Source organism: Helianthus annuus, chromosome 4 (assembly GCF_002127325.2).
Source record: "Helianthus annuus cultivar XRQ/B chromosome 4, HanXRQr2.0-SUNRISE, whole genome shotgun sequence".
Classification (NCBI taxonomy): Eukaryota; Viridiplantae; Streptophyta; class Magnoliopsida; order Asterales; family Asteraceae; genus Helianthus; species Helianthus annuus.
In genome coordinates, this window is record NC_035436.2 from 198597706 (window position 1) to 198613521 (window position 15816).

Here is a 15816-nt window from a genome sequence, read left to right on the forward strand (position 1 = left end):
CTGATCAGGGGTACAATAGGAATTAGACTAAACTTCAAACATGTGTAATTTTGGTAGGCATTGCTTTAACCTGTTTGATCAGAATAAATGGTCAAACATGTTCACCTGAAGGCAGTTCAACTTTTGAAAGTAAAATTCACTTGAAGGTGTGAAGGTCAATCACCATTCAACTTCTAAAAGTCTATACCATTCAAGTTCTAAACCTTCAAGTTCTAGGCATTGCTAGACCTGTTTGACCAGAATTACTGGTCAAACCTGTTTTAATGAAGGGAGTTCATGTTCTGCTACTAAAACTCAATTGCAATTGCAAAGTTCAATCGTAATTGAAGTTCTAACAGTCAATCCCAATTCAGCTTCTAAAAGTCAAACCCATTTGAAGTTCTAACGGTCCAACCCATTTCAAAGGAGCTTCAATTCTGTTTACAGGTCTTGTTACGGATTGTTGTTGATGTTAATAACATGATATTGCAGAGTAATTAAGGATAATTGGATGTTAGTTACTAGATTAGGCAAGAGTTTTAAATATAGAGGGAAAATATGAATTATACGTTCAGGGGACTGAAACTGTAAGTAAACTTTGGGGGTGTTTTCGTCTTTTCACATAAATACAAAACAGCCTGTTAATGCCAAGGTTTTAATTGTGAGCAATTGAATACGCCAGGGACTGGAGTGTTGATTTTTTTAAATAGAGTCTGAACCTGAAAGCGGGTGTAAACCTCAGGGACTGAAACTGTACTTTACTCTTACATTAAGTTTGTGTTAATCTATTTACTAAAACAATTTAAGCGACAATAACTAGAGGTATAAAAAAACCCTATTTGGGCCCAGCGACCTGGAAACCGACCCAATAAAAAAACCAGTTTGGGCCCAACCCGACCTAGCAGTTTGATACAAGTTTGGATTTTTTGTGCTAAGAATCGATCCCAACCCAAATCAGTTCGAACCCGCCTATAAAAACTGCTAAAAATACCAATTTAAACATTAAAACCGATTTTAAACCTGATCCAAATTGGCTTGGGTGGGTTAAGGTTTTCATCCCTAAAAACAGTTCTTAACCTGAACCGGTTTGGGTCAAACTGGTTTGAGACCAAACTAAAAAAACCAGGCCGGTTATAAACCGAACTGGTTTGATAATGTACAAATGGGATGCAAGCCCGTTTTGCCCATCAGGAAAAGCCCAGCCCATTAGTAAACCGATCCGACCCGATAGTGATTTGATGTTCTACAAGTGGCTCTCATTTCTAAACTTGTAAATTGCGAATTATCCTGGTTTAGTCGTTGTTCGCTCGTTGTTCGTACGACTCTCGGTTGATCTTCATGGCGCCAACAAATCTGGTATTCTTTCTGTATATTCGCTTAATTTGATTGTTTTATTATGCAATTGAGCACTGTTGTTTACTTGATTAAACTTTTAACTGTTGGAATTTACACCCAGAGTGCTTGTTTATCATTTTCATTGCATCATAGAGTGTTTAGATTGCTTTGATCGAACTGTATATCATAATTTCTTGTGCCCTGATCAATTGTCAGCAGGATTTAATCCTATTTCCAGTCGACTGATTTCCCCCTTTATCGATCTTTATCGAGCTAACGATCAAGGAAAATATTAAATAGTCAATGTTTTAAAAACCAGTTTATACCGGCCGGTTAAACCGGATGTCAGAAGCTTAGCCGGCACGAATCATACCGGTAAACTGGAAGAACAGTAAGGAAATTGTACCGCCGGTAAATTGGGTATACCAGTACCGGGTCAAAGGTTCGTTCTTAGAAAAACTTAGCGCCTAAAATGGTAACAATAGTGAATTTTTGGATTATTTTTTATTATGCATTAACTTTTAGAATATTTTTTATTATGAAATGATATAGTTTTGGATTCTTTTTTGAGTAATATTGTATTTTGTGAATTTATAGGGTTAATTAGTCAACCCGGTTGAACCCAGGGGCGGATGCACCTTGTATCAAGGGGTAGCCTCCGCTACCGCTTGGTCGGAAAATTTTTGACGTTTTTAGTGTAAATTTTGGAAAAATTTGACGTTTTTTCGATTTCGTTACCGCCTATTTATAAAACGTTCCCGCTTGGTCGGAATCCTAGATCCGCCACTGGTTGAACCGCCTGGTACAATCCGATTTAACCAGTTGAACCATTTCTGAACCTAACCCGGTACAATTTAAAAACCGGTTTTTAAAACATTGATTTACAATTTTACACAAATAAGAGATAGAATAAGATACGGTGAAGAAGCAGGAAAATTGTGACACTTTGCGCAACCGGTTATTTATTAGGTGTAGGTGTCCGTGTATTACACAAGTTGAATAAATGAAATGTTAAAGAGTATATTACTTTTTGAGTCCTTATGTTTTAGTGGTTTTAACTATTTGAGTCCAAAATCAAAATGTAACGCCCTGAGTCCCTAGACGTTTTTTTAATAACTTTTTGAGTCCTTTTACGTCCAACTTTTAACCTTTTGAGTCCAATTTTTTTTAACAAAATTGGACTCAAAACGTTATTAAATGAACAAATTGGACTCAAAACGTTATAAAATGAGCGATTAGGGACTCAGGGCGTTAAACTTTTTTATTTTGGACTCAAGCGGTTAAAACCACTAAAACACAGGGACTCAAAAAGTAATTTACTCAATTTTAAATAATAAATGGTTAGTAATGAAGATTTAGGAATTATAAAACAATATTTTGAGGTAAGGTATGATTGACTTTTTATAATTAACTATTTTTAATTAAGAAATGGTATACGGAGGGGCGACACAAGAGAATTGGGAAAAAGAGTCTTGAGCTCACAAAATTGTGACACGTGGCGCAACCAGTTATTTATTAGGTATAGATTTGCAGCATATTTTTGATTCACTTTAATGAGAATCAAACGATCACTGTACAGCAGCCGAAAACAGCATCAAGACAGAAACACAACTGATTTGCAGCATAAGTGGCTTAAAAACATCTTATATGCTTGAAAACGGAAACAAACAACTTAAAACACAGCTTGTATACATCAGGAATCATAAAATAGACAGAAAGAAAAAAAAAATCAGAGAATGTGTTCTCTTGTGATTTGACCAGGTTGAAAAAGTCAGAACTCGGATTCAAACATAATAGTAACAAATACGTAAATTCAACTCATGTTTGCCTTCTGACCTTAATTGAATATGTGCTTATATAAACTTAACTGAATTCAGATCCTTGAAATATGATGTACCTTGCTACTCGTCAGCATAGGAATGTGTTGGTCAGCGTAAACCTTCTAAAGGTCAACAACAAAAAGTGTTAGACGATTAACGTTGGACAAATTTGTTGCCAAGTGTAGTATAACAAGCTATGCAGTTAATATCGGTGATATATCGGTTATATCGGTCCCTTAGTAAAATATCGGTACCGATATTATCGGCGATATTGACCGATATATCACCGATATTTGACCGATATAACCGATATATCACTGTTAAATTGCTATATATATAAATTTTGTATTATATTAAAATTAGCGATATCCCACCGATATCTCACCGAGATAGCCTATATTTCAAATATCAGTCCTTGACCGATATCCGATATTTTACCGCACTAACTGCATAGATAACAAGTCAGTGTATACATGTGTTATTTAGCTATAACATTTTATGGAAGGTTCGCTAGTACTTAAACTTTCATCATTTGGCAGGTATTGATAAACGAGAGCTCAAATGTAAGGATCATCACATTGAACAGGCCTAAGCAACTAAACGCGCTTAACTTAGAAATGGTAAGACATAAACTAAATCGTTTCCATCAAATGTCACACATACCTTTAAAGTCTCATAACTATTTATTTAAACTAAAAGGAGACGTATCATTCGCATTTTATCTTTCTAGGTATCCCGTCTCTTGGAAGTTTTCCATGCATACGAGGAGGATCCAAACGTCAAGCTGATTATCATGAAGGTACTCTTCATTCTGCTAAATTAATAAAAGAGTTAAATGCCATTTTAGTCCCTGTGGTTTGGGCCATTTTGCCAGTTTAGTCCAAAGGTTTCATTTTTAGTTAACAGAATTACATACAAAATGACCGAGTTGGCCTTCTCGTTAACAGAAAAATGGATGAAGTTAACCAAGTGGACTAAAATGGCAACTGTGAAACCTTTTTGGACCCACAGGTTAAAAATGAAACCTTTGGACTAAACTGGCAAAATGGCCCAAACCACAAGGACTAAAATGGCATTTAACTCTAAAAAGTTGAATTCTTTTCACGTTATTCACAATTGACTTGTAACGGAATGTCGGTGTAGGGTGAAGGAAGAGCCTTTTGTGCTGGCGGCGATGTTGCAACTGTTGTTAATGATATTAATAAAGGTTAATGCCTATGTTGACATTCACAGTAGTGGTATTTGCAAATTATTGTCATGATTTTGAATTGAGTAAAATGCCATTTTCGTCCCTGAGGTTTGGCAAGTTCGTGACTTCTATCCAAAGGTTTGTTTTTCCGCATCAGGGTCCAAAAGGTTTGAAATCTGCCATTTTCATCCGGCTCGTTAACTCCATCCATTTTTCTCCGTTAATTCAGGGGTATTTCTGTCTTTTTTGTTAACTTAAAGAGCAATTGTTCTTTTCAGGGGTATTCGGTCCTTTTGCATAAAGTGAAAAAGACCGAATTGCCCTTTAAGTTAGCAAAAAAGACGGAAATACCCCTGAATTAACCGAGAAAAATGGATGGAGTTAACGAGCCGGATGAAAATGGCAAGATTTCAAACCTTTTGGATCCAGATGCGGAAAAACAAACCTTTGGACGGAAGTAGCAAAACTGGCCAAACCTCAGGGACGAAAATGACATTTTACTCTTTTGAAGTTTTGATGGTGTGTGTTGTTATCTGATGATATTTTTTTGTATCAGGTAGCTGGAAAATAGGAGCAAATTTTTTCTCAAAAGAATTTACGATGAATTATTTGATGGCAACTTACACCAAACCCCAGGTAACTTAAATAGTTATATTTATGCATTGTTGCATACAATATGTATGATAATCCATACGTTAAATTGAAATGAGTAAATTACGTTTTTGGCCCCTGTGGTTATATCACTTTTACTATATTAGCCCAAAATAAGAATTTTTAACATATCTGCCCCCATGGTCTCTATAACTAACCATTTTAGCCCCTAAGTCTAGAGATCATGGGGGCCAAAATGGTTAGACTTAGGGGCCAAAATGGTTAGTTATAGAGACCATGGGGGCAGATATGTTAAAAATTCTTATTTTGGGCTAATATAGTAAAAGTGATTTAACCACAGGGGCCAAAAACGTAATTTACTCAATTGAAATCATACGTGAAGGTATCACTTCTTCGAGGAATTGTAATGGGAGGTGGTGCAGGCGCTTCAATACACGGTAGATTCCGAGTTGTTACCGATAATACGGTATCCCTCTTGCCATATTCATCCACTTGAAGAAACTCTCAAGCATCTACTTTTGCGTTATTAGTGGTGATTTTCGTAAATTTCATACTATCATTTTGCAGGTTTTTGCAATGCCGGAGACTGCATTGGGGTTATTCCCAGATGTAGGTGCCTCTTATTACTTATCAAGACTACCCGGATTCTTTGGTAATTCCAATTTTATCTTACTCATAAAGCGTTACGTTTTACAGTAAAATATGATCTTTGTGAAAGAACACCTTGTAGTTCCATGAATGGTTAGTCGGTAATTTAAGTTGTAATTCTGCATGCTACTTTTAAATTTTACTAGTTTTTTTATATCGCGCGTTGCGGCGAAACCGAGCAAATGATAATGTAAAACAAACGTGATTTGAAAATAAAGCATGTTGTTTAGAAAGTCAAACCATTAGAACGATTTAGTTTATCATCGAACCGTTTTATAATACCAAATAAATACTTTATTTTCAATATAACATCGTTTTAACAAAACTTATAACGCAATGTCAGAGAAAGAAATCAAGCACAACTACGTACTTAAGTTTTTAGAAAAAAAAAGTTATAAACGTAACTTATTAAAAAAGTATCAAATTAATCGATAAATTAATATACGTTAAAAAAAGAAAAAAAATTATTAAAAAAGGTAAAGGAAATAGATGTTCAAGTAAAAAGAAAAATATGTTATTAAAAGTAAATATAATAATAAACTATTATAATATATTAAATAAATAAAATAATAAAAAACTATATATTGTTATAAAAATAAAGTTACTATTCATCGTCTCTCGAAATCAATATATATATATATATATATATATAATTTTCATCTTCTGGCAGGAGAATATGTTGGTCTTACGGGTGCTAGGTTGGATGGTGCCGAAATGCTTGCATGTGGTCTTGCAACCCACTTTGTCCCGTTAGAGGTACATTCCGTTTCAATTTCCCAAATTCATTTCTCTTTTTATTGATTCTCGGCTGACGTTTATGTGGTTCTATCTTTAAACAGAAATTATCCTTATTAGAAGACGCATTATGCAAAGCTAATACGGGCGATCCAAAATCGATCAGCGATATTATAGACGAGTTCTCAAACAAAAATCCTAAGTTGAAAGAAAACAGTCAATATTTTCGGTATGTGTTACTCATAGGGGTGCAAACGAGCTGAGCTACTCGCGAGCTACTCGAGCTCGGCTCGAAAAAAGCTCGAACGAGCCGAGCTTCGAGCTCGAGCCCGAGCCCGAGCCTAAAAACAAGCTTGTTTAGTAAACGAGCCCGAGCCCGAGCTTCGCTTATCGAGCTCGAGCCGGCTCGCGAGCCTAATCGAGCTTTCTGTTTATATATGTTTTATTAATATATTAAACATATATTTATATAATAATAATTACCATTTATATAAATATAAAAAAATAACTAAATCAGATGTATAATAATAATTTTAATTAATATAAATTAACTAATAAATACTAAACGAGTCGAGCCCGAGCCAAGCTCGAGCTTGAAAATTACCTTCGAGCCGAGCTTGAGCTTTAGAAATAAAGCTCGAATCGAGCCGAGCTCGAGCTCGAGCTTTCATATGTTAAACGAGCTCGAGCTCGAGCTCGGCTTGGCTCGTTTGCACCCCTAGTTACTCACTCACATTTTAATAGCTTTTTTTTTGTTAACCGACATTCTTGAGTTGAGTTTTGCTACCCTACGCTGTAGATTGAAAACAATTGATAGGTGTTTCTCTCTGAGAACCGTTGAAGAAATTATCTCCGCACTTGTAAGCTCCGTTAACATGAAATGCACTCGTTTCCGTCGTTTATTGCATGACATGACGCTTTTGTCCTTTTGTAAAATCTGTTAGGAGAAAGAAGCTGATAAAAACATGGATGACTGGATCTCGTGGACTATCAAGTCGTTAAAGAACGCATCACCAACAAGTCTAAAAATTTCTCTTCGCTCTGTAAATATTCACTCTTTTCTTATATTAAATATTGTTTTTTATAAACTCATTTACAACACAAACCGATCGTTGTACAATTTTCTTGTATTGTAAAGCTATATTGCTTATGATGTGCAGATTAGAGAAGGGAGACTTCAAGGCGTTGGTCAGTGTCTTATCCGTGAATACCGTATGGTTTGTACCGTCATGCAAGGAAAATATAGCAAGGATTTCTTTGAGGTACCGGTTTGTTACTTTATTTATTCTATAAAATTTCAATTCTCGACCAATTATAAAAGAAAGAGTTAATTGCCCGGATGGTCCCTATGGTTTCATGTTTTTTCACGTTTAGTCCCCACCTTTTGGAAATAGCAGGTATGCTCCCTATGGTTTGTCATTTTGTTACTCGGATAGTCCCCTGACATTTACTCCGGGGACTATCCGAGTAACAAAATGACAAACCATAGGGAGCATACGTGTTATTTCCAAACTAACTGACATCTACTCAGGGGACTATCCAAGTAACAAAATAACAAACCATAGGGAGCATACCTGCTATTTTCAAAAGGTGGGGACTAAACGTGAAAAAACGTGAAACCACAAGGACCATCCGGGCAATTAACTCTAAAAGAAATATATAACTATTAACCATATGTTTTAAATTGTCCTTGACAAAATACATTGATTAACTTTTTATAATGCAGGGATGTAGAGCTTTGTTGCTTGACAAAGATAAAAATCCAAAGGTAAAAGATAGTCTCCGGAACCTGACAGGTCGGGTAAATGTTCAAAATCGGTTCGGGTCAAATGGGTAACTTTTAGGTAGGTCGGATCCAGTTAGGGCTGCAAACGAACCGAACGACCTTGTTCGTATTCGTTTGTTAAGGAATATACGTGTTCGCGAATTGTTCGTGAACACTTACCGAACGAGATTTTATATTCGTGTCCGTTTGTTAAGGAAATGAACACAAAGATGCATTCATGAATAGAATATATATTACACAGACACTTACTAAATATTTTATTTGTCAGAATTTGAAGTATTTAAATAAAATGTAAAAACTTAAAACACTAATGAACTGTCGAACATAAACGAACACGTTACCGAACGTTCACGAACATAAATGAACGAACGTGGCCTCTGTTCATGTTCGCTCATTTAACTAAACGAAGTTTGTCTAATAAACGAACAAACACAAATGAACTTTCCGTCGAACGGTTCACAAACTGTTCACTGAACGTTTGGTTCGTTTGCAGCCCTAGATCTAGTTATAGACCTAATAATCTATCCTTTTTTTAGCAAAGTGAATTAGAACGTTTTATGCATTTGACCCGTTAGAGATATAACACAACCCAAATCGACCCATTTGTGTAAAATAATGGGTTGAAAAATAGTGATATGTATTGACGGTTTCTTTGTTTCGACTTCTATATTTTAGTGGAAGCCTTCAAAACTAGAGTTAGTGAGCAAGGATATGGTTGACCATTACTTTACAGCATTAGATGATAAAGATTGGGAAGATCTCAAACTCCCTGCTAGGTCAAAGTCAAACCTGCCTTCATATGCCATTTCTAAGCTCTGAACCATCAAAATTGTGTTGATTAATGACAGAAGAATAATAAAAATTGGTAGCTACGTTGTTTGTTGATGATCTACTTGTAAGTTTCAATGAATTTAAATCGTTATATAATTTGTATTTGCTGCGTTTTAACGACTAAAACGCCTCTGCTTTATAACGAATAAAGTATGCGACTTAAATATCGGCTGGACATGGGTGAAACCGGACCGGCCGGACCAGTTTTTTCGGTTTGGACAAACATAGATTAGTCTAGATCTTAATTACATTTTAAAAGCTACAAACCATAAAGTAGTGTAGATTAATCACTAACACCTTTTCATTTTATATTTTTTAAAACTAATATAATGCTATTTAAAATCTATATAATTACAATAGTATGATCGTTACGATTTTTATATATAACTATTATCTAAGACCCGTGCTTTGGGGTGGGACCGTTAAGCTGAACAAAAAGAAATCGTAAAAATGATGAATCACGCACACACATTACAACGTGCTAACTCGCAAAAATTAGACCGAAAAAGTAAAAAAATAGAAAAGAATAACTAAGTCGCCTTAGGATCCGTGAGTTTCGACGGAGCTGTTAAACCGCAACAGTATAGACGTAAAACGTTGAACCACAAGCGCGCGTTACAGCGTGTTAACTTGCAAAATTTGGAATGAATCGTAAAGCGACAAATTTGTAAAATATGTAAAGTACATGGACCAAAGTTGAAAGTGGAAAAGTGTTGGGGGTTAAAAATAGAAAATGTTTGTGAGAAATATTGAAAAAATGAAAACTATAAGGTTAAAAGTGTAAAAGATGAAAACTATGAAGGTTATATAAAAGATGAAGAATATTTTGTTTAAAAGTGTAGGATAAAAAAAAGAGTTAAAAGTAAAAGAAAATTAAAGAGTAAAAAAAAGGTGAAGAGTCAAACAAAAATGAATAATATTTTAAGATTAAAGAATATTTTATAAATTAATATATTTAGTCAATATAAAAATGTATGCGTGTAGGGCACACATTATAATTATAAATTAGTAATCCGTGGTTTCCATAATGACATATTTATCATTATATCTGATATTCTATTTGTAAATATTAGAAAATAAAATATGCATTAATGAACAATTTCATAACCAGGTACTATATAGGACTGTTCAAACATAGGTTTGGTTTGAATTTTATTATATGCCTCATGGTTGCCATATTCTACTTAAATTGACATGCCACTTGTGCCTACACATGAGGATGCTTTTATATTATTATTATTATTGTTTATCATGTATTGCACGTTAACATATGTCAAATTGGTAGAACTGAGTCTGAATAGATGTGCTTAGTAAGTTCCAGGGGTACAAAGTATATAATTTAAAAAAAAAAAAAAAATCTTCTAAATGTTAGCTTTGTCAAACAGGCAATGAAAAAAATTGGTGACAAGTGAGAACTGCCCAAAGTAAACTATGATTAGTTCTATTATTTTTTAGACGTGGATAAAATTTATATATATTTTTTTTTAGAATAATATCATAAAATTAAGTATTTATTCTTTTTTTTTATAATTACTCTACTACTGTAATTATATATATATATATATATATACATATTAGTACTAAAATACATGCTTGATGGGGGAAATTTTCAAAAGAAAAAAAATCTTCTTTCACTTCTCATGTTTAATATGTTAAAAACCCATTTATACAAAATAATCTTATCTTACTATCATTGTTGTTTTTTACTTCTCATTTTAGTATGTTAAAGCCCATTTGTACAATAATCTTATTCTTATTATCATTGTTGTTATTGTTGCTATTGTTATTATCAATTATTATTCAAGGAAAATTGATCATATAAGTGTTTTAAGTTTAGCTAATTCATGATATATAGTCTTACCTAACTAGCAAATGCATTCCATTTACTTAATTCCATAATATATATATATATATATATATATATATATATATATATATATAGTTAAAATGAAAACCACCTCCAGTTGTAAGAACCATGAGAACTTTTTAATCTGGGGCGAGTTGGACCAAATTTTTTTCCATAAACGTAGATGCGTGTATCATAAACACATTTGTAAAAAAAAACTCCAAAAAAAATGTCGTGTGTGTAGTTTTGAGCACCACAAGTTTGTGTTTACGGGTACCGTAAAATTTAAATAAAATTTACGGTACCCGTAAACACAAACTTGTGGTGCTCAAAACTACACACACGACATTTTTTTTTTGAATTTTTTTTACAAACGTGTTTATAATACACGCATCTACGTTTATGAAAAAAAAATTTAGTCCAACTCGCCCCGTACGGTGTAGTTCTCATGGTTCTTACAACTGGAGTTGGTTTTCATTTTAGCGGTCCCCTATATATATATATATATATATATATATATATATATATATAGGGGAAGGTTCTATGCAGAACACTAAATATTGCGAGAACACGCAGAACAAAATGAAGCACTCGTTTTTTCAATCCTAAAATTCTAAAAAGTAAATGAAATTGTTATAAATGTAAGATTTATTGTTTCTCACACTAGAATTTAAAACAAAATATAAAAAATCTTCAGTTTTTAAATAACCTACACACATGTAGGTTATGTGTAGGCTAAATTACCTACATGTATGTAGGCTATGTTTAGGGAAAAATATATGATTTTTTATGTATAAATAATACATATATGAATGTAAGAAACATAAAATTTAAGAAATATGAACCTTAAATCTCAAAATTTAGTGATTTGAAGTTGTTCTTTTTGTTCTCGCAATAATTAGTGTTCTGTAATGATCCTTATCCTATATATATATATATATATAGTTCGTGTCATCATTTTGATTTTTAGGGGTTATTGCACATAGTAGTTAACCAAAAACGATAGTTGATTGTCTTAATATATTGACCTACTAGCTCATTGCAGGGTTGAGTTATTAATTTGGATTTTCAAGATTTGGAATCTAGTTTGCTCCTTAACTCAAGCAATAGAGTTGACCAAAGAATATTGATATTTATTAAGTGAAGGTCTATACACATAATTTGGTCGTGTCCATGTCTTAAACAGGTTTGTTCGTGTTTTAACAGGTTGTGTTCACCTATTAAATAGGTTGTGTTTGTGTCTTAACATGTCGTGTTCGTGTCTTAAACAGGTTATGTCCGTGTCTTAACAGGTTGTATTCGTATCTTAAACAGGTCGTATGATACGTTGGTAATTTTTTCGTGTTTTAACAGGTCGTTTTGTGTAACCTGTTTATTAACAGGTCCGTGTTCGTGTTTCAAAAATCTGGCACGATAAGATTTCGTGTCGTGTTCGTGTTTACGTGTTTCAGGTTCATGTCTTATCGTATTTGTATCTTAACAGATCGGGTTGACCCATTATGCCCTATGGCAGACAAAGAAGTAATAAGGGAGGATCGGTAGATGGTGGAACTAGGGTGCCAGTCCTGAAGTTTCTTATTACTAACATACCAGAGGTGTGTCGGCCATGGGATTTGGCAGGCGTCTTCCGGGCGCATGGAGAGTTAGCAGGGGTTTACATCGCGAGAAAACGAGATAAGGAAGGCCGGATCTTTGGCTTTGTTAGTTTCAAAGGGGTCAGAGACGATATGGAACTGAAAAGGAATCTCAAGCAGATAAAACTGGGAGGTAACAAACTGAAGGTAAACATTGCAAGGTTCGCTTTGGAGAATGACAATGGCTTCAATGAAGTCGGGGTAGGGGTCTAGGTCGTGAAAGTTCTAAAATACAGCAAGGTACCTTTCTGGGTGGAAGGCATGATCATCAACGTCCGCCGGTTAGGGTGGTGAATATTCGCGAGAACGGTAGATCTTTCATAGACATTCTTCTCAACAAAACATGTCCAGTTTTAGAAGAAGAAACCATTGACATTGATCCCTCTCTCAATACGCTTTCGGGGTTAGTCAGGAAGGCTTTGGTGGGTAGAACAACGGATTTCAAGACTCTCAGATCTTTGAATGCCATACTCTGAGAAGGCAAAATAAAATAAGTTGCAATCCAATATCTGGGAGGGTTCTTTGTTCTCCTTTCTTTTCAGTTTGAGGAGGAAGCTAGTAAGTTACTAGAAGAGAAAATCACCTGGAGTAAGTGGTTTTCTTCGTTAGAAAGACGGAGAGGACTGTCCCTCCCTTTTGAAGACTGGCACGGATCAACATCACGGAGTGCCGCCACACTTGTTAAAGTCCTCTGTGTTCAATTCCATTGGGGATAGATATGGCGTGGTGGTTCAATTATCTCAACTTCGGGTTATCGATGGCAATCTTTCCATGAAGGTTTTAGGCATTTTGACAGGCAATGGTAATAAGATCTCATGGGTTTGCAATCTGAGATGGCAAGATAAAATGTTAACAAGCAATGGTAATAAGTGTAGGTCCGGTTTTTGCTCCGAATCGATTGCGTAACGACACGTTCGACGTGCGGAATCCGTGAACGTGTGTGACCGAACACACGAGAAGTACACTAATCGGTGATTCTATTAATGATCTGACGATTACAAGCTCCGAGAATCACGTTTTGCCACTTTCTCTCTCTAGTTTCTCTCTCTAAGCACCTAAGCTCTCAAAGCTCACAAATGGCAAATGTTTCTAAAACTAAGCCTAAGGCTTCTATTTATAGGCACAAGGCATAAGGGATTTCCCCTTATTTACAAGATTGCCACCTTGCCTTTTCTCTACTAATTACAACATAAAGCCTAGAATTAAACAGTTTTCAGCTACGGACTGGATTGACGGAGGCGATAGACATAAATGCACTAACAATAAGATCTCAGTGGTGTCAGAAGACTCGGGAGCTTGGATTCCAGACTGCCTAGAGCCGTTAGAGAGGTCGGAGCCAGCCTCATCGGAATTTTTAGCGCATCAAGGTACTCCAGTTGAGCCGGAAAAGATGACCGGAGAAATAGCCGGAGAAGGAGATGTTAGGTCTCGACAGGAAGGTGATGGAATTAAAAGTTTTTCTCAAGATGCGAAAGAGTCGACGCATGAAAGATCTGGTGATATTCCCATGCAAGAGAAGAACGTTAACTGCCAACATAATAATTCGGTTTTTCTATTCTCGGTTCCCGAGAATAATTACAACTCAAGTAATTCCCAAGTGGGACCTTCGTTTACTGAGTCTTAGGTTCATCATGTTAATAAACAATTCCCAAGGCCTAAGAAAAGACAAATAAGTGAAGCCCCTTTTACGTTGGATAAGATGTTGGGCCTGAATGGCTCTAGGAAGGAAGGTGGGCCTAATATTGTGGGTCCGAATGGTATTTCTAATAAAGAATGTGGGCTGTATTTAAATAATAATCCAGAAGTTTCTAACTAGTCTCTTAGGGATAACACTGAGGCAGTCTCAGATGCATCAAATCACACAGAAGAAGGGGAGTTTGTCGATGATACCCAAGTTAGAAATATGAACAACAAAATTCAAGATACTATCGACTTTATGTGACTTGTAGGTGCAAATTTGGATTGTATTAGAGATAAATTCGAAGAAGCTATAGTGGAAGAAGGAATCAATGTGGTTTCAAGATGAATATCCTATCTATCAATATTAGGGGGTTTGGGGCTGAAAAGAAAGCTAGTTGGATTAGAGAGTTGAAGGGGATGGAAAAGGTGTTGTTTATTGTAGTTCAGGAAACCAACAGTTCTGACATCCGGGACGCATACATTAGTAAGTTCTGAGGGAGATCAGTTTGGGCGAAAGAGTCGGTCAATCCTATGGGTCGTTCAGGTGGGATCCTGTGCATCTGGGATCCAGATATGTTTCAGCTCAAGGGTGTTGTTAAATATTCGAATCTTCTTATGCCCAGTGGGGTTGTGAAGGGTTGTGACGAGCTCGTTAATATCATAAATGTATATGCCCCCAAAAGACAGTGGAAAAAAAGAGCGTTATGGTCCTCTATCCTCAACACTAAATCAGGGGTTGTAGGTTATCGTTGGGGACTTTAATGCGGTAAGGAGGTCTGAGGAATGAAAGAATTCTAAGTTCAAGGCGAGATGTGCTAAGGATTTTAATTTATTTATTTACAACGTGGATCTAGTGGAATATGATATGAAGGGCAGTAAATTTACTTGTATTGTGGAAGGTGAAAAAGGAAAGAAAGTTAGGTAAATTGATAGGGTTTTGATTTGCAAGGAGTTTCAGAATAGATGGCTAGAAGCGTGCCTGATAGAACTTCCTCGTGGCCACTCGGATCATAATCCTCTGTTATTATCCATTAAACACTCCAACTTTGGCCCCCACCCATTTCGATTTTTTTGCTCTTGGCTTGATAGACCGGGTTTTGATCTTGTTGTGGCTAAGGTTTTATCTTCGTTCTTGTTTGAGGGTTCGCCGGATGTTATACTAATGCATAAATTTAAATGCCTCAGATGTCATATTAAAAATGGAGGGATGATATTCGGGTGAAAGAAGGGGAAGAGGAGGAAAGACTTTGGAAAGAGCTTGAAGAGTTAGAGGTTGTTATGGAAGATCGAGAGTTGACAAAATAAGAGGAATAGATTCGTATGGAGTGTAAAAAGAATTTGATGCATATAGAAGGCTCTAAAGCCAAAGACTTGAAACAACGTGCCAGGATTCAATGGGCTAGGGACGGAGACTATAATACGGCCTTCTTTCATGGGATGATTAATCATAGGGAATCATGTAATGCTATCCCTGGGCTATTGGTTGGTAACGAGTGGATTTCTAAACCGAAAATGATTAAAAGGGAGGTTTTCATTTTTTTTTTTTGCAAAAAAATTGTGCAGGATATCGCCATTAGGCCTAATGTTGAGTATTCACTTGAGAGTAAACTTTCAGATGTTGAAGCTAAAACTCTCGTGGAGTCGTTTTCGACAGAAGAGATCAAAGTTGCGATTTTTGAATGTGGTTGTGAGCGGGCCTCGGGCCCAGATGGGTTTAATAT

The 15816-nt window shown here is 35.5% G+C and overlaps 1 protein-coding gene across 1 annotated transcript; it reads left to right on the forward strand.

Moving 5' to 3' along the window:
- The first annotated feature begins 1199 nt into the window (after positions 1 to 1199).
- Positions 1200 to 9046, forward strand: LOC110937823 (3-hydroxyisobutyryl-CoA hydrolase 1). Its single transcript, XM_022180276.2, has 14 exons — positions 1200 to 1335; positions 3674 to 3754; positions 3865 to 3933; positions 4278 to 4341; positions 4880 to 4959; positions 5318 to 5401; positions 5503 to 5587; positions 6254 to 6339; positions 6423 to 6547; positions 7118 to 7178; positions 7263 to 7361; positions 7479 to 7580; positions 8045 to 8086; positions 8780 to 9046. Exons 1-14 carry the CDS (start codon positions 1318 to 1320, stop codon positions 8921 to 8923), a joined length of 1140 nt encoding a protein of 379 aa, XP_022035968.1. The 5' UTR covers positions 1200 to 1317; the 3' UTR covers positions 8924 to 9046.
- The last annotated feature ends 6770 nt before the right edge of the window (positions 9047 to 15816 follow it).

Coding starts and splice junctions, on each gene's coding strand:
- LOC110937823 (XM_022180276.2), top strand. Junction 4,342..4,879: donor TGTTAATGATATTAATAAAG/GTTAATGCCTAT, acceptor TTTTTGTATCAG/GTAGCTGGAAAATAGGAGCA. Junction 7,362..7,478: donor TAAAAATTTCTCTTCGCTCT/GTAAATATTCAC, acceptor TATGATGTGCAG/ATTAGAGAAGGGAGACTTCA.